Here is a 26,716-nt window from a genome sequence, read left to right on the forward strand (position 1 = left end):
TTTATTTTTGTTTTTTACTAAAGCTCAAAGCAAAAAAGTAATGTATCGAGTTGGTTTGACCTGGCAAAACAAGAGGGCTCAAAAATGAATTTTGATTAAAGTGGCCAACAGAGGAAATATCTTTTTATCCAAAAAAAAGGCTGTATGGATTTTTACCAAAGAAAATAAAGTAACAAATCTACAGCGATCTTCCTTATTTTATGATACCTGATAATCATCCACATACATTTAAAGAGGAAGCAGGCAGCCCTGCTGTACATGGGTAACCTCAAACACTGAACGCCTCCTTCTCCGGGGGCTCTGCAGCCCAGTCTATTATCTGAGCCCAGACTCCAGCTCTACTGAAACTCACAAGTGAGCAACTGCTCCATTCTCCTGGTCCCTCAAAGTTCTGACCGAGTCCTCTTCTACGCCTACAGGGCGAAACCGCCACACAGACCATCAGCACGTACCGAACCACTGCCCAGGGCCAGCGGAGAGCCTGGTTTACGTACAGGCGGGCCCGGTCATCCCCCGAGGAATGCCACCGAAAAGAAAGCAAAATGGCGGCTCTTTACAAATCCGATTGTACAACGTCTCCGCTGGCCAGCTAACCCACATATAAAATTAGAACTGGTCTAGTTGAACGTCTCTGTAGGAATTCTACTACCGTAGCACAACCAGAACCTTCTCACATCTGGTTACTGTTGGTGTTCACTGCACACTACCTTTTCAAGACTTTTGCTGTCTGTGTTAAACACAAGGAAACAACCTATGGCTGAACTGGTTGACCGATTTTAACTTCAAAACAGTCATCATCAACCCCTGATTGCAGAGATTAAAGACATACCCAACAATTGGTTAAAAAAAAATGGAAATAACCATGGCAACCCACCCAAATCACTTCATGCGCCTCAACAACGCTCAAACTCAAACTCTATCCTGAGAAAATGAGGCACAAAGAGTTTATCAAGTAGAACATTCCTAGACAGTTCAGTATAACCCTTATTCCTTGCATAATCAGAGCAATCCTTTAAAAATACTTGAAGCGATGACATATTGCTTTTCACTTCATTAAGATTACCAAAGATGGACCATGACTCAGTTCTGTACGAAGGAAAATCAGTTGCAAAAAACGTTATATAGCCTTGAAATTCATGGCCACATTTTGAAGCAAAAATGGTATGTCGCAAAAAAAATTACCAAAATGTTTTAAAAATTCCAGTCACATCAATTACTTTAAATGGATGCCATTGTAGAAGAGCAGCGAAGGGCTTCCCAGGGAAAGAGAACCCCATATTTCATAAAATCTGTACAATTTACCTTTCCACTAAAAAGCTCACTAGTTTTCACCATGAAATTGTTAGTCTGAATGAGTGTAAAAATGATCGGTGTCGTCTTGAGAAGGTGAGAAGTGGTTAGGGCGCCAAACGGGAACAATAGCACCAGGCTGTGGAACGACGAGCGAAACTAGCGCTGTGATTTAGAGCGGATCTACCACACAAATCTCAGTAACACCACAAACACAAGAGTGGATCACAATCACCCCCCCCCCCCCCCCGCCCCCACCCCCCACCGATTCCCAACGGCGCACAAACAAAAAGAGACGTAAACATTGGCGATCGGACATCCAATACCTCAACAGCATCGACTTATTAGCCATTTGATCGCCGTTGAACCCCCTGCTTATGTGCATTGCCTAGTTTTCATATTAACGGGAAATAAGCATAATGTTAGCAACGGAAAAGTGCCAGGGGGCTACGGCCCCCTGAGCCAGACGAAAAACTCCATACATTCATTTGTGAGCCCTATAACCAGAGGAAGTGTCCTATGTATCTTGCTACATAACTGTAAGCAGAATTTGGGAAAATACTTAAAACAAACCTAAGCACAAAGCTGATGACAATTCTATAGACAGCAACGAAAAATACAAAATAAAAAGCGGAGGATAATCATTTACACTATAAGGCGGTTTTTGTTCAATAATATACATATTAAGGGAATTATACATTTTTACCAACAATACTTCTACTTGTGTTTTTCCTTTTTCTTTTCTTTTTTTGTCATTTTAATTTTTTTTTAGTTAAAAATACATATTTTAACATCAAAGGCTTGCCGTAGTGCAAGCAAAGGAGCACACTATTATACAACAGTTTAGAGATTACTCATCCCACTGGTTTAATCAAAGGTAAAACAAGGGTAGCTACACTTCACTTATTAAAGAAATGCCGTTCACCGTTTACTCCTCTTGTCCTTTAAACACAAATTTTATGTGCATTTTATACCAAACTGCGTGATATACCAACTTGCCCTTCACCACCCTCCTGCATGCATAGCACCACCTGGTGGACTATATATATATATATATATATATATATATATATATATATATATATATATATATATATATATATATAGCTCTTCGGAAAATGGCAAGGTTATGCAACTTTAAAACTTTCATGTGCTATACTCATTCAGGAGAGATGTTTTACCACCAGTTGTTTTTTTTTTTTTTTTACATTTACATTCTCTCCATAACCAAAATCTATTAGACTCCAATTCTAAAACATTTCATCCCGGCAGAAATAATTTAAAAACGAATCAAATTTGCCGCAATAAATTAGGTCCACTATTGAGTATTACCTCAATAAAACATTTCCATTTTTTTGCGTTTAAAACTAATCTGGTGGAACCTTAATTTAAGGCAGAATTTTGAAGAGGTAAACTTTGAAAAGCAAGTATATTAATAATAATCTATAGGCAAACACCTTATCATGAGGGGGGAAAAAAACTCACTGTGGGTGCGTATATATATATATATGGACATATTTATAAAATGGCAATTTCAAACAAAAACCATTCTTAATGTAATCAAAATCTGTTTATCTCTCGATTTGAAGATTTATTTTAGGGAGAAAATGTAAAAAAACCCAAAAATATGTATTCTGTGGTAAATTGGAATATATTCAGAGAAGATTTATATGACATTTCTGGAAGTACAGGAAAAAGGATTTCAAGAAAACTATACGGTTCCTTGAAAAAAAAAAAAAAAAAAAAAAAATCCAAGTTGTATGATTATTAATGAAAGACAAATGATACAGTATGGCATCAGCCATTAATAATAAAAAAAACACACAAACGAAACACAAAATATACCCTTAAAAGGTACTGAAAATTAAAGCATTAATTATAGCATGACTATTAACCCGCTACAATTCACTTCTTTAAACATAATAATAATAATAATAATAATAATAATAATAATAATAATAATAAAAATAATAATCTGCTCAGTTGCTGGACACATGAGCCTTTCCATTCAGATAGTCATGTACTGTATAATCTATATGATTTCATATGAATCCTCTGTGCATAGGCCCACCACAGAATGCGTGCTTCAGTCTTGACAAGTACTGCCTCTTGAATTATTTAGTGAAGAGAAAAATCAATAGGGATCTGTCCATTTAGAGAGGGGGCTCGGCTATGTGTGAAATCTAGGCTAAAGTGTGCACCGTCTCGCCTATTGAAAAATGATGAAACCAACAAATGTATTCCGGACACTGTTCACTGAATAATTACTGGGCTACGTGACGAAGAAAAGAAGTTTACAAAGGAGCGTTTTCCAGATGAAAATGTTAATGGAGAGCGTGGCCGGATCCAGAGACGTGTTCTCCAAGGTCCCGTACGTTTAACTGTAGTCTTAAAATGTGCCACATCTCAAACCAGAGGAGAAAAAAAAAAAAAAAAAAAAAAAACGTTCCTTTTCACTTTTTTTATTTTTATTTTTTATTTTTTTAATCTTCCACACACCCCCGCGCTCATCAATATGATGAGCATCCAAGTCCCAATCCGAAGCGGGAAAGAAGTCGCTGCGTTTCGCAGTTTTAAAAATGAAAAACAAAAAAAACTGAACACAAAAAAGGTCAAATAAAAAATAATAACCACCTCGGGTTTACTTTGAACGCAGAGGAAATGAGCTGCAGACTCCTCACGGGCTCCTGCGCCGGGTCTTGTCGGGAGCTGCTCGTCCCCCCCGAGACGCCCCGGTCAGGGGGCGCCAGGCAGGCCGGCAGCCCCGTCCTGCAGGAGGGCCACAGGGGGCGTTATGTGCTCCCCGCTACCTGGGGCTCTCCGCTGTCGGGCGCACCTGGGGCAGGGCACAGGGCTGTCTTTACCTTCAGCCTTTCACAAGAAACACCGCTCTCATTCTAAGAGAACACTGCAATAACACGTCAGTCTTGTCAAGTGTTTTAGCCTCGTAATGGCACTTAAGATTTTTTTTTTTTTTTTTTTTTTGGCCAATTTGAAAATATGAACTCGTTTAAAGTTACCTTTTGCTTCAAAATTCTTACCACATTGGAAAATCTTGAAATGATTAAAACTCATCTCATTGGTAAACATTTTGTCTTATTTAGCAAAAAAAAGAAAAAAAGAAAAAGAAAAAAAAAGTAATAGAATTAAGATTAAGTCTTAACTATAAGACTAAAATAGTTGCTGAGACTGACTTATTCTTTGGCGTTGGCAGAAGCGCGAGTTACCGCTGGCGGGGGCGGTCCCGGAGGACGGAGTGATGACGTCGTCCTCGTCGCTGTCCTCCTCGTTGGACTGGGGCACCGGGATGTCGGGGATGGAGGGCTTGGGCTCGGTCTCCTGGTCGGCTCGGCTGCGGAGAGCCAGGATGCGGTGGTGCAGGGCGGCGGACAGCTGCCCCGTGTCCTTCGAGCTGGCCTGAGCGGGGACAGACACGGCTTATTCACACGCAGAGCGCTCGCCTGCGTGACACGGTCTATACAGCAACAACCACCACAACCACAAAAACAAAAATGTCTATGCTTGCTAGTTTTGAGACCACTTGTGTTCCCAAAGTGAAAGATTTGAGCACTTACAACATTAACGCACCACTACGATAACATTACACAAACACACAATCGAACACATATGTATGCATGTACTTGTTTGTGTTCTTTAGCCTCTTATAATACCCTTTTTCAATTTCTGTGAACCTGACAAAAAGAAAGAAAGAAAGGAACAAGCAGGGTAATCACCGATGATATAAACAGAAAAATAATTCTGTTTAACTGGAGCCATTAGTTCTTTGCTGTGAAAAAAATAAACAATTCTCACTTGTGTGCAGACTGGTGACAAAACCCTTACACAGACCACCTTTAAACAAACCCTTACCAGATCACAGAGGCTGTATCCAGAATTGAAAAATAAACTGAACTACAACCTCCCGTTCAAAAAGAACGGGACAAATCTGACACGGCAAGTCACACTCACAGATCACTTTTCCCCCCGTTCACACACAAAATGTAACTGCCGGCATTAAGTCAGTGAAATGCTCACACTCAAGGACCCTGTCATGGGGTAGGAAAAAACTAAGAAAAAAAAAAGAAAAAACCAAGATGCACAACTCCAGACGTGCCGGTCATACCGATATGAGGAAGACCTTGACCCCCTGGTCCTCGGTGTCCATGGCGGTGATGCGGATGCTCTTCTCGCTGGCCTTCTCGATCTGCATCTGGGCCCACAGCTTGGTGTTGAGAATCAAGCGTAGGCTGCCCTGGGTCCGCATTACTGCCGCAAAGAGAGTCGCAGAAACACGGTTACAGGATCAGCTCCGCTGCTACCATGTCGTATGCTAGTGCCGCTGCAGTGTCGTATGCTAGCGCTGCGGCAGTGTCGTATGCTAGTGTTGTTGCAGTATCGTATGCTAGCGCTGCTTAAGTGTCGCATGCTAGCGTTGTTGCAGTATCGTATGCTAGCGCTGCTTAAGTGGCGTATGCTAGCGCTGCTACCGTGTCGTGCCCTACCGCTGCTACTTCGCACCACCAACTGGACCAAATTTTACAGCAGGATACTACACGCGGGACGCGTTACCTAATCTCGACTGCAATGTCCCGTCGTCAGTGGATGCCATGTCGTTCAGTCTCAGCAGTCCTCGACCCCTCTCTACCCAGGACTGGGACGTCTTGTCGAACACAAATAATTTGCACTGTATCTACGGAGAAGAAAGACAAGCTGGGATTTAGCTCGCCTCTTGTTAGCAGCACACAAGCTGATAGTCAAAAGAAAGCCTGCACACTTTTGAACTCCAACACACATTTGATTTTAGATACGCCCACTAGAAAAAGACCCAGACAGGATCAAAAGGTTGTCTTTTTTTCTAGTGAGCGTATCAAAAAAAAACCCCCCCAAAAAATTTTAAAATGTATCACTTCAAAAAGAAAATGGATCCTCACAGACAGACAGAGGGAAAATAGATTGATAATAATATGTTCAAAGACCAGGAAAGACCCAGGTCACCACCGTTCGTACCTGTAAAACGTTACTCTCCGACTCCTCTCCAGTAATCACCTCCACTTTCTCCAGTAGGCACCGCTTGGCCGTGGCTTTAGTGTAGGCTGCTGCCGACTCCTCCAGAGACTCGGCTACGTTGTTAGCTACTGGCACAGGCAATGAATGATGAACGGTAAAATGGTTGGCATTTATATAGCACCTTTATCCAAAGCGCTGTACAATTGATACTTCTCATTCCCCTATTCATACACGCACTCACACACCAACGGCGAATGGCTGCCATGCAAGGCACCAACCGGCTCATCCGGAGCATTTGGGAGTTAGGTGTCTTGCTCAGGGACACTTTGACCCAACTGGCGACCCTCCAACTGCCACACGACTGCTCTTACCGCCTGAGCCAATGTCACATGACCCCTCCGCACCATCGGTCCCCATAAGGTGGCCACACAGCAGACTGATTTGGGAGAAACGGTAGTCTGTATGAACCGGTCCTCATTATGTGGTGATCTGGGCACACCTACCCTTCTCGGTAGTAGTGTCCTGTGAAGGAGGCTCGGGGGCTGGGACATCTGGGGTCTCCTTGCTGCCCTCTACTGGAGAGTCGCTGCACTTTGGAGGACTCTGGAAACAAATAAGTCAATAACAGGCTTCATTTAGCTCTTCCCTCTCTGCTGGCAGTTCAGTGCGCAGTAGAAACATGGTTATTAAAAAAAAAAGAAAAAAAAGAAAAATGATGTAATTCATTTGACTCTTATCTCTAGTTTCAAGCTAAATGCCGGAGGTTTGATACTAATATTTATTCACGGCAATATATTTCTCCCTGTCCAGATTACCGGTTATTGAAACATTTTTGGAGTGCTAAAAAAAACAAAAAACATCAGAGTCCCCCTCTCATCCAACTCATTCCGCCAGAAGAGCAGCACGTCTCCCCCACACTCCTCTCCCTCTCCCCCTTGAGGAATGGACTCGCCTCTCCCCCAATGAGAATCATCCGTTCACTCATTACATTGGCGCACTGGGGTGAGTGCAGCTGAGGGAACCCCAGACGGCTGGATGAGCAAGACCAGATGACCAGACAGCTAGATTAAGGATCTGACCTGCTGGGGCAGCAGACCATAACTCCTGGTGCCTGGACTGTCACGATGAAAGCCAGGTAACATCTAAACTTCAGACAATGCACTGGGACTGGGAAGGGAAAGAGGTGGCTGCCAGATAAACTTACGATTAGCCAAACAACGAGCGGATTTCACACAAAGGCCCAGACGGGATGTACAGAGAGCTCCAGAGAGGGCTGTAATTCGGCTTCTTCAGTGTCCATACAATGACAATGACATCCTTGTCCTTGTCTGACAGAGCAATCCCACCCAAGGCAGCACTCACGGAAATCAGGGCAGATTCCACAGATTTTGTTCATGCCCAGACTTGGTGATAAATCCATTGAACAGCTTGAAATATGTAGTGCAGTAACTATTTCTGCACAGTGCATGTACATGGTGATGATAATAAAATGAAATGTGGGTGTGGAGAGATAACAGCAGTCGGTGGAAGGGCTCCAGTGGATGGGACAGGTATGTTTGCAGAAGTTCACAGGGTTCCGGTAGGAATAAAAAACATTAAACTCTGAGCAGCTATGTGTCAACTCGCACATCAAAACATTTGGGCTTAAAATGACCCATTGTAAAGCCAAAAGACAAACATTGACTTTAGTTTGTTTGAATTTTCTCAATGGTGCAGTTTTAAACCCGGATTCAAACCTGTTCCAATACAAGCATAAATCCACTTCCAATATTCCAAATGCGACAACGGGATAAAGAAAATGAAGGATCTAACTTGTCTAGACTTTTCTCATGCCACGAGGGAAACGTTTTAACGTAAATCTTTTAAGACTCACCAGGACACGGTCAGACATATTCTGCCCAAAGACGAACTTCGCCCCAGTTTCCACATTGTTTGGTGGTTTCGGCGCACTGGAAACGAAAGAGTGATGTTTAGATGAGAGATTCAGTTTTCCAGCCCAAATCATTAACCTTTAAAAGGTGTGAGAGCACAGATATGTGATTAGAATGGCACTTAAGATTGTCAGTAGAATAGTCAGTAGATTATAATCACTACTGGTAAGTTTGAGTACACCGACTTGTTTCAGAAAAAAAAAAAAAAACTCAACTCAAAAACCTGCTTTAAAACCTGGATTACCTGGGGGTGCTGATGTACTGGAGGAAATAATTTGTTTCTCCTGACTGGGGCTTGGACGACGGAGAGCCGCCCTCTTTCGCTTCCAAAGGGGGACTGTTTTCTTCCACCTACAGTTCAAAAACAATACCGTAATTAAGTCTGCTGTAGTTTCAGCATACATTTATCTATTTTCATGATTTATTTCCACAGAATATCACTCCCAGTTTAATCTGTACCATGCATTGGACACGAGTTTGGAAAATGGAGCAATTTATTTATTATTACTACTAATATTCAAAGAGACCATTAATAGTAAATTTGACAGCAAGCTGCAGCTACACAGCAGAAGCACGGCTGCTTGGAAAAAGTCACTTCCTCACTCAAGCACATAAAAACATTGAGTAAGAGGAATAAGGTGACCCCAGGTCAGCAGCACAAAGAGAATAGCTAACATGCATTTGCAGTTACAGTAACCCACAGTTAACCCACTATCCGCCATGTTTGATCACAATGACAAATCAAATTCCCCCAGGGTGACCAAGAAACAACATACCAAAGTACCACAGGGCAGCAGCCCGCACCGCTAAACTCAAACAAACTTGCACATTTATTTATATCAACCCAAGAATGGGCACATTCACGGCGGTATGACCACAAGCCTAAATAAGCCTGACCCTCGCTAAGCTTCCCAGATCAGAAGGGGATTGGCCATATTTGGGTTGCGGCCGTTAGTCTGACCAAGCCTGGCCCTGAACCTGACTATCTCCAGTGATACGGTTACTCAAAGAGGAGACCTTTGCTCTGTCTTTGATATTCTGGCCGAACACGAAGGAGGACGCAGCGGGACTGTTCGCCTGCTCCTTCTCCTCCTCCCCCGTGCTGCCCGACCTGGCCTCCGGATCAGCCTTCCCCTGGGAGACGACAACAACACGGTCAGGACAGACCTCAAGCCCCGCACTTCACTCCCGGCTGAAAAACCAGCATTTTTTTTTTAATCACTCCTGGAAGTGAACTCGCAAAAGGAGAGCTGTCGCATTCCTCAGCCGGAGGTCACGAGCGGGCTTCCAAGTTAAAGCTAAAGAGAGCAAAACTGTTCGGACAGAAGTGCACAGGCCTGAATTTTTCCGTCTTGGCACATTCAAAGTAATTATAATTCTGTCTGCAAAAACGACAGATGTTCCTTGAAGCAAACTGACCTACTAACCGCAGGAACAGACCAGACTAGCAATCAAAAATTAGCCAGCTGTTAGCCAGCTGTACCGCATTTTGAATAGCACTTTGATAACTTGCCACTGTGTCATGGGTTTCAGGTCGGTTACTACACAGACGAGGTAGGTTTTCAGCCATTTGTTATACAATACAGCGACCATGTTGGCGGCAGGCTGGTGAAAGCTTCACTTACAGTCAGCAATTTAGCCAGTAATAAAGACCCTCCACTGTGTTTGTGTTGTCAATATTGTACACACAGGTAGCTACAGCCATCAAGTAACGGAGGCTAGCGACCTCGCTAATATTAAAGACTGCAAGTTCGCCATTTATCTCAGTGCCGAATTAAGTTCTGCCAATGCTAAGTGAGCCCCCCGGCTCTGCTATTCTCCTCAAGCCCCAATTATATACGACATGATATCGGTGTTTAGTCATCGAGCTATCATTAACACGGAGTGCGTGACATTGCTCAACTTACTCCTCAGCCACCGAGATTAGCAAACAAGGCCCCTCGGGTGCACGGGTACAAATAAAACGGGCCGAAAGCGCTTTACCGCCGCGCTTGGTAACGGCACGGCGGGGGTAAAGCTGTGAAACTCCGCTCACCGGCGAGCTGCCGGCCTCCTCAGCGACGCCGTCGGTGCTGTTGAGCGCGCCGGGCTGCTCCTCCGCGGAGCCGTCCGATGACTTGTTCACACCATTCGTCCCGCTGCTGGAATCTGGAATCGTCACCGACAAGACGGGATTTCAGGGCGGATCCACTCGCTCCTCTCGGCGGTTCAGTTTACAATGTCGTTTTGAGGCGAAAATGAACAGCAAACACCCCCCCCCCCCCCCCCCGCCCCTGCTGGTTACACTCGAGCAAAAGAACAGAAGGAATTGATTGGGAACCCTTTGGGTACACTGCACAACACCTGCTCCCCGGTCCATCAACACTAGGGGTGGTCATTCCTGCAAGGCTGCTGTGAATGCAGGTTTCTTTGTCACCAATTACACTAGACGCATTAGCAAATTAGCTGAATACATTAAATGTTAAATGCCGCTTAAACTGTAGATTAGACCACAATAAAATTTGGGACGTTTGAGACCCAGGAACAGCCTTCAACTGTACTGATGTGAACTGCGAGAAACGCATCAAGAAATGCCCAAAACACGATTAACTGAATAAACAACTGGAAGCTTTTGCTGTTGTTGGAGGCCGTACTCACTGGACTGGGAGAAGGACTTGGGTGGCGGGGCCTGAAGTAGCGCTGGGCGTAGCACGCTACGCTGTTGCTCCTTGGGCTTCTGGCTGGGCACACCTAGAAAACAACCCAGCGTTAGCCTTAAAGCTAAACAACCCAGCGTTAGCCTTAAAGCTAAACAACCCGCCGATAGCCTTAAAGCTAAACAACCCGCCGTTAGCCTTAGAGCTAAATATCCCAGCGTTAGCCTTAAAGCGAAACAACCTGCTGTTAGCCTCAAAGCTAAACAACCCAGCGTTAGCCTTAAAGCTAAACAACCCTGCATTAGCCTAAAAGCGAACAACCCTGCGTTAGCCTTAAAGCTAAACAACCCGCCGTTAGCCTTAAAGCTAAGCAACCCGCCGTTAGCCTTAAAGCTAAACAACCCAGTGTTAGCCTTAAAGCTAAACAACCCGTCGTTAGCCTTAAAGCTAAACAACCCAGCGTTAGCCTTAAAGCATTCTTGTTGGAGACTGTTGGCCTTAAAGCTGGCAGCTGCTCCCATAAACACCCAAAAACTTTTTCATCCAGGTTCATATGAGGAAACGACTGGCAGAAAAAAAAAAAAAAAAGTTGAGGAGATTTTTTACATTTTATGGAAATGCAGTGGCACGTTGTCACAACTCCACCAGAGTGAGTGCCCCAGCCTCATAGATCATTTTCACTGTGGCTGGGGATTCCATTTCATACCATCTCTGCTACTGTCACAAGCAATACAGGCAGGGCCGAAGGAAGGAATTCAAATACGCAGGATAACATTTCTTCCAAGTCAACTTTAATTTCTTCAATGAAAGCGATAGTTAATTTCGCCTGATTTTTCCTGATTTCCTTTCAGCTTTCCTTTATGGGTTTTATTTATTTATTTTTTTTCCCATCAACGGCCCAGACAGATTTTGTGTCCAATTAAGGACATTTTAGATATTTACATACGTTTCTTATAATCTGTGGGAATTCCAATGGGTTTTGCGGTTTAAACGGAAAAAATTAAATTTGCGGAAAACCAAAGCAGCTGGCACATTCGCCATAATGTTATTGTGTTATTATCGCATTTCTTTGGTATCATCAATTAATTAGGGGATTCAAAACCTAGACATTTTGTTTTAGAATGGCCCTTATTCTAATCTTCCTTTCAGCCGGGTTTCATAATCTCCGGTCGTGGTCATGCATGAATGAACTCTTAACACTTTACGGAACATCTCAGACAAACAACATGTCTGCCAGCACCATCGCTACCATCTACCATTGGACCGCAGCGTATACATAACACGGCACAGAAAAGCGCTATACAAGCGAAATGATCTATCTACAGGCATCGATACAGACCTGCGCTTGGAGCCTGTCCGTGGATCAGTGTTGGCGGTTTCAGCCGGAATCCAACAGTCTTCTCCTCTGTTGACAGATGTGTACAGGCACATAGCAGGTGGTTAGAATAATATTAGGGCATAACTTTACTCTCCATTATATTCTCAATTACATGAAGCCATGACATCCTAAACAGTGTGAAACTTCCCAGCCTTAGGTTTCGATTGAAGGGTGCTTTCAAAACACATCACTTTTTAGGCCAGAATTCAGTCATACCAAAGTGACACACGCGTCTGTGCTTAATCCTGAGTTATGGGTGGCCAGTTACGTTTTCCTTTCCCCACAGACATCATTATGGGTATGGTGGCCATCAAAAAAAATGCACGCAACACAAAATGAAACATTTCGGCAACACAGTCTAATATTAAAAGGAATATTGTGAAGGTTTCCTTGACAACAAAATCGGGATTATGCAGAGGGACATAATTAACACTATGGGACTGCGGTCTAATGAGTAACAATTTCACCAGAAGAGCAGAAATACCATTACGCAGCAGATAATACACTGTCACGAGCCAGGATAGTACACAGGGACACTCGGCAATGCATGTCTGTAAATCGGTCGCCTTTTCCGAGCACAGTTATGAGGAAACCCTTCACGGTCCCAACGGACAGTGTGTCACATCAAGCTTCCTCTGACTACAGGAGCAGTTGACCTTTACAGCACACTGCATTACTGTAGAATAGACTTCCCATTGCGGGGCCAACACACACAAACGCATTTCAAATGGGCCGGGTCTGACATCAAATCATGTCGTGAGAATAGAGAATTACACCATATAGCAGGGATCATCTAATCTGGCCCTTGAGCCCAAATCCAGCCCCGGCTCTCTTATTCTCCCGGGAAATTAACTGACCAATTAGTGCTGCTGATTGGCCAGGCTGGGTTCACACCTGACTCCCAGGTAAAGGGAGGACGGAAAATCAGCTGTTCTCGAGAACCGCGATTCGATGATCTCTGCCATATAATGCATCCCATACGATATCATATACCAGCACACAAACACACATACAGTATAAAGCCACACAGCTGCTCCTGACCACACGTTTGATATTAGCAAAGATTCATTCATAATTGATTCATTCGTAATTAAATTAACGGCCTCACCAGGCTCAGAGTCAGAGTTTCCTGTCGGAGACTGACAGAAACTGGAGGGCATGAAGACATTATTCTTTGACACTGCGAATGAACAAACAAAGGAAACAGGAGGGGAAAAGCCTGTTATTTCATTTGGACGGCATTTAGGCTACCACACCGTGCTAGACACCACTCTTCCAGCGTCTAAACTCACTAATCATTACACAGTTTCACATTCTGAGGTAATAAGCTCACAGCAGTCCGACTGATGTCCTTTTATTTAATGCAACGTCAGATGTGAAATAAGTTAATTGGATATTGAATATCAATACAGAGAATGCCCCAATATACATGCCAGTGAGGACACATTGGGCCTTCATTCAATTTGGCTGGTGGAATACGCAGACTAGATACTAAATCGGAGATGCAGCTCACAGGATTCAGCTTGTTTGGTGCACAGAATGCGCTCTTAGGGGGCAGCTTGTAGCCTAGTCGCCAAGGTTGGTAATTCAAGCCCTGGTGTAGCCCCGCTGAGATCAGTGCAGCTGTTGGGCCCTTAAGCAAGACCCTGCATTGCTCCGGGGGGAACGTAAGTTGCGTTGGATAAAGCCGTCAGCTAAATAACTATTATAATTTACCCGATTTGTCATTATTACCTGAATGTGAGGGTGGGAACTGTGTTAAAGACGATGTTCGCTCTCTTTTTGCAGCAGGACAGTAGTCATCGTCATCTTTGTCTGAATCTGGAAGAAAGCAGGGCAAGTAGTTTCATTAAAACCGCAAGGGCGCGCAAACACGCCACGCAAAGCATTCTGAAAGTGTTGGGTTAGGAGTGCAGAGCGGGGAACAGGGGCTCGGTCACCTTCTCCATCTTCAGCACTGGACCCCCCAGCCGATCTCTGAAATGAACGGCAGTCAGTGGGGCAAAAAGGAAACGGTCGTTTATGTTTTTTTTATCAGTTCATGTCATACATGTCTAGCTGGGGGCGAAAACGTCTCGATGGAACTTACCTTTTGGGCTTTGTCCTTTTGGAACACAAATACTGGGGGCACTACGGCAGGTTTCTCTAAAAAGGGGGGGGGAACAAAAATTCATTTTAGATTTGTATTCAAATCCCCTCAATGAACTGCATTCCGTATGTTAAAACTGGTCACACATGGTCCTCAATGACATTAAGCCAAGCCGTGTGTGTGTGTGTGTGTGTGTGTGTGTGTGTGTGTGTGTGTGTGTGTGTGTGTGTGTGTGTGTGTGTGTGTGTGTGTGTGTGTGTGTGTGTGTGTGTGTGTGTGTGTGTGTGTGTGTGTGTGTGTGTGTGTGTGTTTCCCATATAATCAAACATCCAGGCAGGAATCGGGAGCAACATGCACCAGACCCCACAATAAACTGCGTTGAGTATATTAGTGTCTGGGGCCACCATTTCATATGACAGACACAACCAACCACTTCTGCATTCTGAAATCCAAGCCCTCAAATATGTCTTGAAACTGTTGACTGCAGTATGGACAAAAAAAAAGTTGTTTTTCTTCAGAATTTTCTTCAACTGTGGCAGAAGTACCAAAAATGGGAACCGTGCCAAAATGTCATCTGTTTTAAATGTGCTCGTTTCAATACATTTCATTACAGGCGAGTTCATGCGAGCCATTGACTACAAATCTGCACTGCTTTTGCAGATCAATAAAGGATTTTCTGAAATGAAACCGTTGGATCAATATACATGCACCACACCTTCGCTTCTGCTTGACCTGAGTGCGTGTGTGTAGGTGCGTGCTTGTGTGTTTTGTGTGTGTGTGTGTGTGTGTGCGTATGTGTGTGTGTGTGTGTGTGTGTGCGCGTATGTGTGTGCGTGCGTGTGTGTAGGTGCGCGCTTGTGTGTTTTGTGTGTGTGTGTGTGTGTGTGTATATGTGTGTGTATGTGTGTGTATGTGTGTGCGTGCGTGTGTGTGTGTGTGTGTGTAGGTGCGCGCTTGTGTGTTTTGTGTGTATGTGTGTGTGTGTGTGTGTGTGTGCGTATGTGTGTGTGTGTGTGTGCGTATGTGTGTGTGTGTGTGTGCGTATGTGTGTGCGTGCGTGTGTGTGTGTGTGTAGGTGCGCGCTTGTGTGTTTTGTGTGTGTGTGTGTGTTTTGTGTATGTGTGTGTGTGTGTGTATGTGTGTGTGTGTGTGTGTGCGTATGTGTGTGCGTGCGTGCGTGCGTGCAGGTGCGCGCTTGTGTGTTTTGTGTGTGTGTGTGTGTGTATGGCGCTCCTTTTATTCATCGCTCTTTGTGTAATGATGGGAACACATCCCTGCTCAGACCTTCAGAAACGCTAAAGCAGAGAGCTTTCAGGGGTCAAGCTGTACGATCGGGTCGAGTCAGACGCACTGATGAATCAAAACTGATGAAACGGAATCTGAACGCATCTACAGTACTGTGCGTTTCAGAAATTATCTCTCACAAAGCAAAGCCCTTTACACCACACACTTCCCACTCTTACCAGGCACGAGAGAAAAGCACACAGACGAGAATACAGCAGCCTTGCCGTTTTTGAAGAATGCCCGACAAATTCTCCAATTTCGAGTCTTTGGGTAGGGAAGCGAGCACAAATGTTAAATCATGCGAATGGCATACGACAATGAAAGAACACAACGTCTTTAAAGTATCGAGAGAATCATCAAGCACTACCCGCAAAGAGCCTAAAGTTTCTCACTAAACTTAAAGCAGAACCAACTCAAGTAGAACAACCAATAACACCCATGGGAAGGCCATGTAAAAAACGTTTCAATAATGTGTGCTTAGGCACTCCTTAAAGAAAAAAAAAGACACGTGTCCACATGAACGGAGCCCACTATGAGCAGCTGCATACGCACTTCTATCAGTGATCCACAGTGTAAGATGATAAACGGCTCGCCAGGGCTATAATGGTAGGTCATGGGACTATGCCCCCCAGTAGGTTGTGGAGAGTTATATCGGGCCCCGTTTACACACTACCCGCCACGGCAGAAGCCCGGAGCGGAGGGACGATTTAAAGCTCCCAGCGATACGCCGCTGCTATACTCTACATCCCGGGGTATTTTTAGCTCGCCTGGCGGACGGCTCGGCTTACGAAGACCGGCATGACTTACTTTCTATAATTTCACAGTCCGCTCACCCGTTTTTAACGGTCGCATTTCGCCACACACCGACCGCAACACGACGCCCCCCCCCCCCCAGATTGACTCGTGACCAATTAGCGATCACATATCGGTTACGGGGGTTACGGCAGATAGGCACACACCCGATTACGGGGATAGACTAGAGGCACTGAACCAAACCAGTGCGTTAAGGCGCTGCCATCGTAATGTGGACAGGACTCATTCAAATGATCCTACTGTGCATTTGTTTTTGTAATTTCAAGAGACTGTGGTACAAAGTTCAGCACATCAAGCAAATTCAAACCACAGCCTTTAACTGAACATAACTGCTGGGTCAACACAATACAAACTACATCATAAAGCAAATTTACCACACTGTCTGCCGTCCACAGTGGGTATAATGGTAATGAAAATGGGACTCCATTTTAGATTATAGAGGTGTGACAGGAATGTGAAGATGTATGAAGTTAGGATAGTAGGAAGAGTTGTATAAACAAAACCCACTGAGTACGAAAGGTAATTCTTTCTAAAAAATAAAAAAAAAAAAAGAAAAGAAAAAGTTGATTGAGGATGAAACTTCAATTTCTGACACTGGTTTCTAGGTGGGTCTAAATGTGCCAGAAATTGCCAAATTGAATATTCCATGCGCCTGTAATGTAATTTATCTTCACACAAAGTGCTCTCAGATGACCCATTTACAAATAAAATGACACTAGAAGTAGGTTTACTTTTGGAGATATGCCCCCCCCCCCCCAAACTGTTCCCTGGTGAAAAGAATATCTCCAAATATCTCAAAACAAAAGCCAGTGCATGTTTTCGGACATATGAATTCCAAATACAAAATTACTCGTACGTACAAATTTACAAAGATTACAAAGTTAAGAGTTGGAGTTACTATATTTTTCACGATTATGGAGAACATGACATTCATCTTCCTGGTGTAGTACCGCAGATTATCCAACATCAACAGCAACGCTCACAACAGCAGCTGCAGCCACAACAACAAAGGTTATCACATTTTGTGCCACGATGTGTTTTCTGTTGCGACACCCAGCAAACTTTAAATGGCTCTACAGAGGCAAAATCCAAGAGGCTCTGTGGTGCAACTTCTGGAGTCGGCATAGAATGGCCCATACATAGAAAAATAACAAATCCACAAAGGAGGAAATTGTGTTTTTCCCGTGACGTTGGCGTATGCGTGCCCAATTACCGCTGAGTAAATTGCAATCCTTTAGTTAGGCTACACCAGGTCTATCCTATGGCTATTACAAACTATCCATTTAGCCTACACTACCATTATCCACAACCGGAATAACAACTGCAAGCAACCTGAACACATTTTTAATGAATAAACAGCCACCAGGGCCAAAAGCCACATTATCAGTCTTAAAGAGTTTTAAAGAAACACAATCGGTCTTGTCAAATCTCCAATGAAGTTTCCAGGCAGCAGGCAGAACTAATGGGATTTGGAGTTGAACTATTACTGTAGCGTACATGTAAACACTCAAGATTGGCCTTCGCGGTGTCGCCCACCCACGGAGGAAATGCCCCGGCACAGAGAGCGCCTGTTCGGCCGTAACCACGGCGACACAAGGCGCGGGGCAGCGGAGGAAAATTAACACAAAGAAAACGGGCAAAATTTCACTTCTCAGTGTACAAATGAGACGTCACCGCAGCGGACTAAAGAACAGCGTTTTGCTTTGGGCCGCGGCACAGCAGAGCACACGGTGCAGCTGGGTACAGGCCGTGTCCTTCCAGAGCCAGCTCACTCCGTATTGGCAGTGCCTGACCTGAGCACGCCTCTGCGTGGCTTCGGGCCATAAAACACAGCCTCATTCAAACGCAAGAAAACTATGATGATTACTATTGCAACCCACGGGAGGCAGATAAGCGATCAAGTGTTTTCCTCCGAATTTCATACTGCCTTCCTTTTTTTATTATTTTTTATTTTGTTAAATAATGACCTAGCAACTACTGTTTCACAGTCATGCAACGTTGGTATTTCCGCCTGGCTGACGCAGGCACACAACAGGACTTCATTTTATGTATTTGTATCATGCCAATGCCAATATACAAGAACTAGAGATAGCTCCTGCTTACCGGTTCTATACATTCCTATGGGAGCTGGTCAAAGGTGTGAGAAGCAAATTCACTGAGGCAGCCACGTTTTACTATGTGACTTCTTGGTACCAGAGAATGCACACTGGGTACCTAAACGGAAAGACGGGAAGAATAAGATGAAAAAAAAAAAAACCCTTATATGAATCTTATATAAGATTTCTGCGTGGCTCAGAAGATCTTTCCCTGGAGGGAAATGAATTCAGTGCAAAAAAAAGGTCCAAAATAGTATAATTTCACCATGGTAAAGTCATAGTTTTAAATGTACTTTATCTTTTTGGCACCAAAGGCTTAATAGGCTGCAATACCTCCAGCAACCACTGGAGTTTGAGAGGCCCTGGTCCTCTGATGAACATGGATGTGGTCAAGTGTGTGTCTGTGCATGTGTGTGCATGTGTGTGCGTGTGAGCGTGCATGTGTGCGTGTGTGTGAGCGTGGGTGGGGTGTTGGGATGTTCAAGCACATGCGGATGAATAGCTTTTATTTCTTCTCTAGGTTCTAAATAACGCATTTAATTTGTGCTGCATAATTTGATGGTGAATGTATTAAAAAGTCGCTCTGTACAAAATGTGCCATAATTTCTACATGGTAACCACGTGAGAAAGGTTTGTTTACAAATCTAAAACTGTGTACAAAATTGTGAGTACAGAGGCAAATAAAGAAAAGAAAAAATCACACACACACACACACACACACACAAACACACAAACACAGTACAGTATTAGAAGACACTCTAAATCGTTGTTGTTTTGGCACCACTGTACACCACTGGCTCTGTACACCAGCACACTGCAATTTCAATAAAATCATTCAGCCCATTTTATGCACAGTTCCCCAATTTTATGGACCTAAAAGTAACTGGATTACTCAGCTGTTTCTTCGCCAGCTGCATTTGTTCATCACTAGTTTAGCACAAGAAGCCGACAAAAGAGTTGACTCCAGGTGTGGAGTTTACATTTGGAGTCTATCGCTGTTGTCTCCTAACACGATGTCCGAAGAGGAGTCAGCACCAGTACTGATGGCCATCAGAGGTGGGGAACAATGTGAATAAATCCATCAGACGGTGGGTGTCAACCAAATCAACCGTGCGATAAACAGTAAAAAGGAAAGGTTGCGCTGATTCAGCAACAGCGAACCATGGACGACCACTGCAGGGGTTCACAGAGGAATACTTTTAATTGTGAGGGGGAAAACCCCCATTTCAAATGTCGAGCAGATAATGAAAACTCCCCAGGAGGCATGTGCGGGCATAGATGAGTCAGCGTATGAACTGAAGACACGACTGAAAGACCGCAAGATGCACATCACTCAAAGTCTCGAGAATAGCTCACGATAAAAAAAAAAGCAGATAAACCGTCGGGTTCCTGTGACTCAGGTGAGACGAGTATTAATCTGCGTCAAAGTGACGGAAAGGGGAAAGTGCGGAGAAAGGGGTTTTACAGGGCTAAAAAGTACAATGCTCTTGACTGGTGGCCAAGTCACACGACCGAAATTGAACAGAAGTTCATTCAAAAATAGTGGTAAAGGTTTTGGATGAAAGTAAGTCGTAAAGTCAAGTCAAGACGAGCATAGTGAATGTCATAGCCCGCATTAAAATGATGTGGCATGGGTCACAGGGGTTGGGAGGGGGGCAAAAAAGGACCCATTTCCTGTAGGTTGGAAAGTCATAACATTCCCACACAGAGCACCATGTAACCAAGTCAGAGCTCAACAAATTGTGCATGTTTCCATCTTTCATTGTAGTGAATTGGAAAGTTCTTAAACGATAACAGGGAACTGAAACCAAGGGATTTGCCATCATCGAACAAAATGTTTCATGGTATTTTGAACACTGCCCACAAAAGACTACAATATGAAATCATTCACACTCCAGACAGAGAACGTGGGCAGAAACTGGGTTAAAATGTATTGGTTAAGCCCCTGAACTACTGAAGTGTCAGCTGCAAGTAAAAATTGAAACGGTAAACAAGTGACATCCAGGACAATGATGAGCGAAAACATCGCATAAAACAGAACTGATATCGTTAGTTCCGTTTTATTCGAGTGGGTTTCTCAACTTGGAGCGGCATGGATAGAACTCAACTGTCGAACGTCAGAGTGAAATTACAGTTCAAACAGAACCTCGGCTCTCAAATCATGCAGCACCATCCCTTACGCTCTCAGAGCTACAAATGTTTCAATTCTGCAACTAATATCCAAGACATTTTTATGGTTTAATATTGGGCCCATGTTTATTGCTTCCTCCAATTCACTGAGTCGATTCATTTCCTGAATGTTACGCGCCCCCCCTCCCCCCCTGCCCCCGGCGTACCGTTCAGCCAGCACAATGCACGCTGATAGGTCCAAAGAAAGCAGACATTGAACACAACATTTTAATATGCGCGAGTGTTAAGTCTGGCGTCTCAGCTACAGGAGATGAGCACAGAACTCTCTGTAATGGCTTGCTATTGCTCATGTGCCCTGAAGGCGTACGGCTACAAAACATGAATGTCTGCACCAAGCACCAAGTACCAGAGCTACAGAATGAGATGTGACAGCGCTACAGCGCAAAAAAAATACAAATGAAACACACACACACACACAACATACCCGACTCTGCCTGTACCGCATATGCACGCATGTTCCATTTGAACACTGCAGGTATAAATCATCATTTACATCTGTGCACGTTAATGCATTGCAGAAAAGAGGCTTGGCTTGTTCATTAGGGCCTCCAGCTTGAGTTGAGTCGAAGTGCTTCACCTTAACTTACATATTCAAAGAGCTGCACTTGATATGCAAATGTTGTGCTTTGCTTATACTTATGCTCATATAAGGCAGCACAAATGGAAATCATTCTGGATCTCAGGGCATTTTCAGGAGCACCATGACAACAGACAAATTAAGGGTGGTTATAAGACCCTATTAAAACACTGAGCTCAGCTGAACAGTGTTTGACTCACTGTTTTAATAACCGCGTTACAGTTGCAAAAGTCTCGCACTTGACGTGAGGCAGACAGAGACATCTGCTGCATGACCCAGAGTGTGGAGATAATGCGCCTCTCTGATTCTGCTACCCCGTCATATTGCAGTGAGCTTCTATAAATAAAAGAGCAGTGTCTGAACACAGAAACGACAAGAACCGAATTTTAAAAGAAGAACGCGACAAGCACTCCGCCTTACGGAGCAAACACAAATATCGCAAGGATATTTAATCCCTATTATTATTATTATTATTATTATTATTATTATGTTATTTCAATTCGTTTTTGTGGGCTGCATTTCACAAATTACCACAAAGGGCATCGGACATGCTGGATTACTGACACTGACACCGATTCTTCAAAATGAAAACACCTTCTCTGCAGCAGGACAAACTGCCACATTTAAAACTGAACAGAGACAGTTTACACATATCCAGAAGACTGCGTACCTAAATGTGAATGGCAAAGGGAAATTCCACGGTATTCAAGGGCATTACAACTGCAGGATATTTGACTGGTGAAGTCTAATACAGCTACATAAGACTGACATATGTTTTTGTAACTCTCATGATGAAAGAACTCCTCTGTCAGTCTCTATTATGCAGCTGTATTGGGCTTTAACATCCAAATATCCATCAGTTGTAACATCAATTATCTGGGAATTACCGTAAAGCATATCCTAGCCGTCGGTGGTTTACGGACCTAAATATAATAACGGGCCAATCCAAAAATCCTCAGAATGAGTCATGACATAGTCAAGCTGGATGGGCTTGAGAAAGGAACTCGCAGTAATACAGTATGCTTAACCTACAGTAGGACACACAGGCAGGTAAACTGCTGCATCGGGACCAACCATCCATCTGTATGACTGCAACTCAACGTCATCTAGCTATATCTTTACTTGTGTCGGATGTGGAAAAAGATTCTCATGAGTCTCATAAGCCAGGGGGAACCATACAAAGTTAGCTAATGTATTCAGATCAAGCAATGATTGATATAACAATGTACTGAGCCAAGGATTTGCCCAGTGCTCCACATAAACTAAAATTACCTATAACGCTTCATGGTCAGACAGGACCATTTTTACATTGTCATAAAATTTAACATGCATCTCCTATTTAGTCAGCCTTAGAGTCATAAACTACTGCCCCTTTCCACCTTGGTTTAAATGGTTTGGTGTTGGGTGATAGAACCTTCTTTCCCATGGCCCACTTGTAAAATATTGCAACTGTTGCCCCTAATGACGCAGTGGTCCTAGTTTACATTGAACTATGCCCTCATTCGCCCCGCCACTGACACAAGCCCATACTTCACTGGGCCGAGGAGAGTGCAGTTTGGAGTAAAAGCTTAAAGCCCAAAAGTGGAAGAAGCTGGCATTTACTTGTGGCTACTTGGCATTAAAAAGTGTCAATATCACAGAGCTGTTTACGTAAACCACGGAGATAGCACGGCACATCTAATGCTATGTTCCGTTAGCTACTGCCAGGGAATATATTCTCAACCTATACATTTTATTCCAAAAGTGACTTTCAGAAATGCTATACAATGATACCTCCACATTTATTTTAAGTCCATGAACGTGACCATGCACAAAAAAGGTCAGCATGCGAGTGCCATTACTGAACCTAGACACCCCTATTCAAGCTGCACTTAGGGTTCAAATGCATAGCCTTAAAACACTAACATGGACATTGAAGCCTATCAGCATTATCAGCAATGTCATTACAGCCAGCCATCGCAAGGCCACTGCAGGTGAAGCACCTGAGCACTACAGGGAAGACCCTCAGATTTCACAACTCATCCTCAGGTCATACGTTCCTTCCATTGCTTAACCACCTTCCACTTGCAAAGACCATTATTGAGGGTTCTCTCAAACAATAGTTGCCCCTCGACTTGCCGACCATGTGTTAGGTCGAAGTGATCCGTGAACTTTTCGTAAAAGAGGAATGACTTTTTTTTTTGCGAGATGCATTTCACAACCCACGACTAAAACAGTGCAAATTTGGTTCTTCTTTTGTGTTCCCATTTATTGTTCATCGCCAATATTTGTATTATGTATTTTTGGCTTCTTCTAAGATAAATATGAAACATAAGAGAATGTCAGGTCAAAACAATATATATCAATAACCCACATTATTAAAACCCTGTTAAGAGCTTAACACCTTAACTTTTAATTGTTCAACATGATCGATGCCCCCACATCCTTTCATTATATTGGGCTATTATAGAAATGACTTCTTCACAATTGTTAAATGCGATGGAACATTGGTAAATGACAATCATTAACATTACATTAAATTATTGGCATTTGGCAGATGCTCTTATCCAGAGCAACGTACAGTTGATTTGACTAAGCAGGAGACAATCCCCCCTGGAGCAATGCAGGGTTAAGGGCCTTGCTCAAGGGCCCAATGGCTGTGCGGATCTTATTGTGGCTACACTGGGATTTGAACCCCCAACCTTGCCTGTCCCACTCATTTATCTTAACCACTACGCTACAGGCCGCCCTAACAATATAATAAATGCTTATTTCTGGATTGCTTTAAAATCACTGGGTACTTTTGACCCATGCCAACGCTTTTACAGGTGCCACTGAGTAAACTGAACACAAATAATAGCACAAAGATAGTGTGCAATTGTGGAGCTGGTTTTTGCTTAAATTTGGTTTCACTGAGGCCCAAATTAAACACGGGGCTGCAGACGTGATTTTAATTAAGTTGCAAAAAGTCCCAAACATTGTAATTTTTATGTACATACATACTTTTTACATAAAAAAAGTATGTAAACAGCATATATAATAATAGGCTCAAAGCTACTTTCTTTTGTAATGGTTCACTATTATGAAACGAATTATGAAACTCTAATAAAGTAAAAAAGAAAACAAAGCAACGGAGAGCTTTTTCGTTGGAATAAGAATGCTAAACGTGCATGGCCTCCAGAATCAGGACTAGGGAACAGCCTTCAAAATTGATTTAAAAAAAGAAAAAAAAAGAATTTGCATTATTAGAATTGCATTGACACCTGCAATGAGGAACACGCGTCTGAAGTGGGCGGTCTGTAGTTTTGAAAGAATGACCACAAAGTTTTTTTTTTTGTTTTTTTTTTCCCTTCCGGCTAGCTATGCTAACTATTCCAATGCCAAATAACAGACAAAACAAATGTACAACTTCGTCCAATAGCCATTACAAATTGGTGCGCTGTCTGTTTACAAGAGACGCGCCCGAGACTGGGGAGACGTGATGAAAATCTGCCTGTCTCGCGGCTTAACGTAGGAACGTAGCATAGCTAATGTTGCTAATTTATTTTATCACGCTAAACAGAAAGTCGCTCCCATTGACTGGTGAAGTGCAAAGCATGCTTTCATTTTGCCGGTGCCGTCTAGTTTAAGCGACCTTAGCTAACGTACCTACCTACCAAACACGTTAACATGTCATTGTCTCTCTTGCCATCTCCGAGTGAGCGAGCGGGCTCGCTTGCTAATTCCACAGCTCTACATATCTCCTGGCTGTACATACATAGTATAACTACCCAAGGTTACATCGAGGGACGCACTTGCTGACAGACAGCCACTAACATAGCTAGCAAACATTAGTTAGTCACTTCTTAACATGTCCCACAATAATGCCGTTAGCTAGCAAGATTAGCTAGCTGGACGGGTAGTTTACGATGTAGAATTACTGACCTAGCTACACATCAGCGATTAAGCGGCATAAATAGGTCTAAGTGTCAGGTGTAAAACACAAGTGTCCGACCGAATCGTACCGTTAATATAAATACAAATGACTGGAATTTCATTTAAAAGCCCCCCGACTGTGCCACTGTGCCCTCTTATTTGGCTCGGCTCCCCTCCTCCCCCCTCTCTACTCTGGAGATTATTAGAAAGGCCGGGAAGCCGATGTCAACGTTACACAAATTTTCGCCCTTCGTTATCTGACCAGACTGGGGTTGAGACATATGCACAACGCCAGGTCCCCTGTATTGTCCTTTATAGCTATCTGTGACTTTAGAGCGTGAATTTCCACTTTAATTGCCCATTCATTTGATTTGTTTTCCTTCCACCCTGCGCAGCTCCTTACCTTCGTTTGCAAGATCCGCCATTTTACTTCCTTACTTGAACCCACAATCCAGTGCGCTAGACATGCGCGTTACTTCTAGACTGGGAGAGCTGGAGTTCGCCACTTGGCCAGCTATGAATTCATGCGCTTAGACGAATAAACCAGCTTATGATTTCGAATGTGAATACCTAGTTATTTCTAACCATATGAACATTCGGATATCAGTAATATAGTTGTTATTTACCCACGAAGTAAATGTATTTCTTTCTTGGAGTGACTTGCTTGGAAATCCGTAGGTATTTTCTCTTAATCTGTTGGTTCAAAATTCAGTTTACAGATTTTTTTCCCCCAGGAAAATATATTCTCAAAACATATTGCCATTTAATTTTATATATGCGTCTTTGAAGTTGGCCTTTCTTTCAGACACCTTAGAAACCACCAGATGGCGTGGTTTACCTCATGACAACCAGTAGTAGACCCAGGATAAACAATTAATATTGCCAATAATTACCAAGCTTTTTGAAAATCCCAGGAAATATACAATTTAAACAGATGAATTGTGACCCAAAAGTGGACACACGTTTTTAATCCAAGCTACATTTCCCAAAAATTGCAATTCAAATTATGATTCAAAGACTATTTATTGAAAGTGAGGTTTAAGCTATAGAATACTGTGCAAGTATCTTCTGGCTGTTGAGCAACAATGAGTTAAGTGGATAAATATTTTATAACAGAATGATGGTAATCGAATTGCAAAATAATATAAAAATCTCTAATTACTAACTTGCAATGTTAAATATCATTGACTTAAATTACATCTTGTTCATACGGGACTTGTCAAAAGACGAAACATTGAGCATTAATACAAGTAGCATTAAAAGCGTCTAATATTATTTGGGAAATCTCCAAATGCTCCAAAGTGGTTTGATGATTTGTGTAAATTATTTTAAATTTAGGGTCACCATGTATTCCGAATTGCCAATATGCTGATTCAATCACAAAAAGAGTGTCTGTGTAAAAAAGTGAATCATACATTTTTCCAAAAATTGTAAAACATAAGCATCGATTTTGCTGTGGCCTTCAGGGAATAGCATGGTATGAGTGTTCACCCCTAGTAGGGGTTCACCTGGTGGAATCTGCTTTACAAAT

General features: G+C 43.2%; 1 protein-coding gene across 4 annotated transcripts; it reads right to left on the reverse strand.

Annotated features, from left to right (window-relative positions):
* Window positions 1-2,789: 2,789 nt before the first annotated feature.
* ranbp3a (RAN binding protein 3a) lies at window positions 2,790-25,669 on the reverse strand. 4 transcript variants are annotated; one of them, XM_061240576.1, is made up of 17 exons: window positions 25,589-25,668; window positions 14,332-14,387; window positions 14,183-14,219; window positions 13,977-14,063; window positions 13,351-13,422; window positions 12,204-12,269; window positions 10,866-10,958; window positions 10,264-10,376; window positions 9,246-9,362; window positions 8,473-8,579; window positions 8,171-8,246; window positions 6,801-6,900; window positions 6,298-6,425; window positions 5,860-5,980; window positions 5,414-5,556; window positions 4,518-4,707; window positions 2,790-4,126 (listed from the first exon to the last, which is right to left on the reverse strand). In XM_061240576.1, the coding sequence occupies exons 1-17, from the start codon at window positions 25,608-25,610 to the stop codon at window positions 4,083-4,085; spliced, it is 1,572 nt and encodes a 523-aa protein (XP_061096560.1). In that variant the 5' UTR covers window positions 25,611-25,668; the 3' UTR covers window positions 2,790-4,082. The 4 variants fall into 4 exon arrangements, with proteins under 4 accessions (XP_061096560.1, XP_061096561.1, XP_061096562.1 ...); XM_061240577.1 differs by having other exon boundaries at window positions 6,298-6,422; window positions 25,589-25,667; XM_061240578.1 differs by lacking the exon at window positions 13,351-13,422 and having other exon boundaries at window positions 25,589-25,669.
* Window positions 25,670-26,716: the final 1,047 nt, after the last annotated feature.

Source organism: Conger conger, chromosome 4 (genome assembly GCF_963514075.1).
Source record: "Conger conger chromosome 4, fConCon1.1, whole genome shotgun sequence".
Lineage (NCBI taxonomy): Eukaryota > Metazoa > Chordata > Actinopteri > Anguilliformes > Congridae > Conger > Conger conger.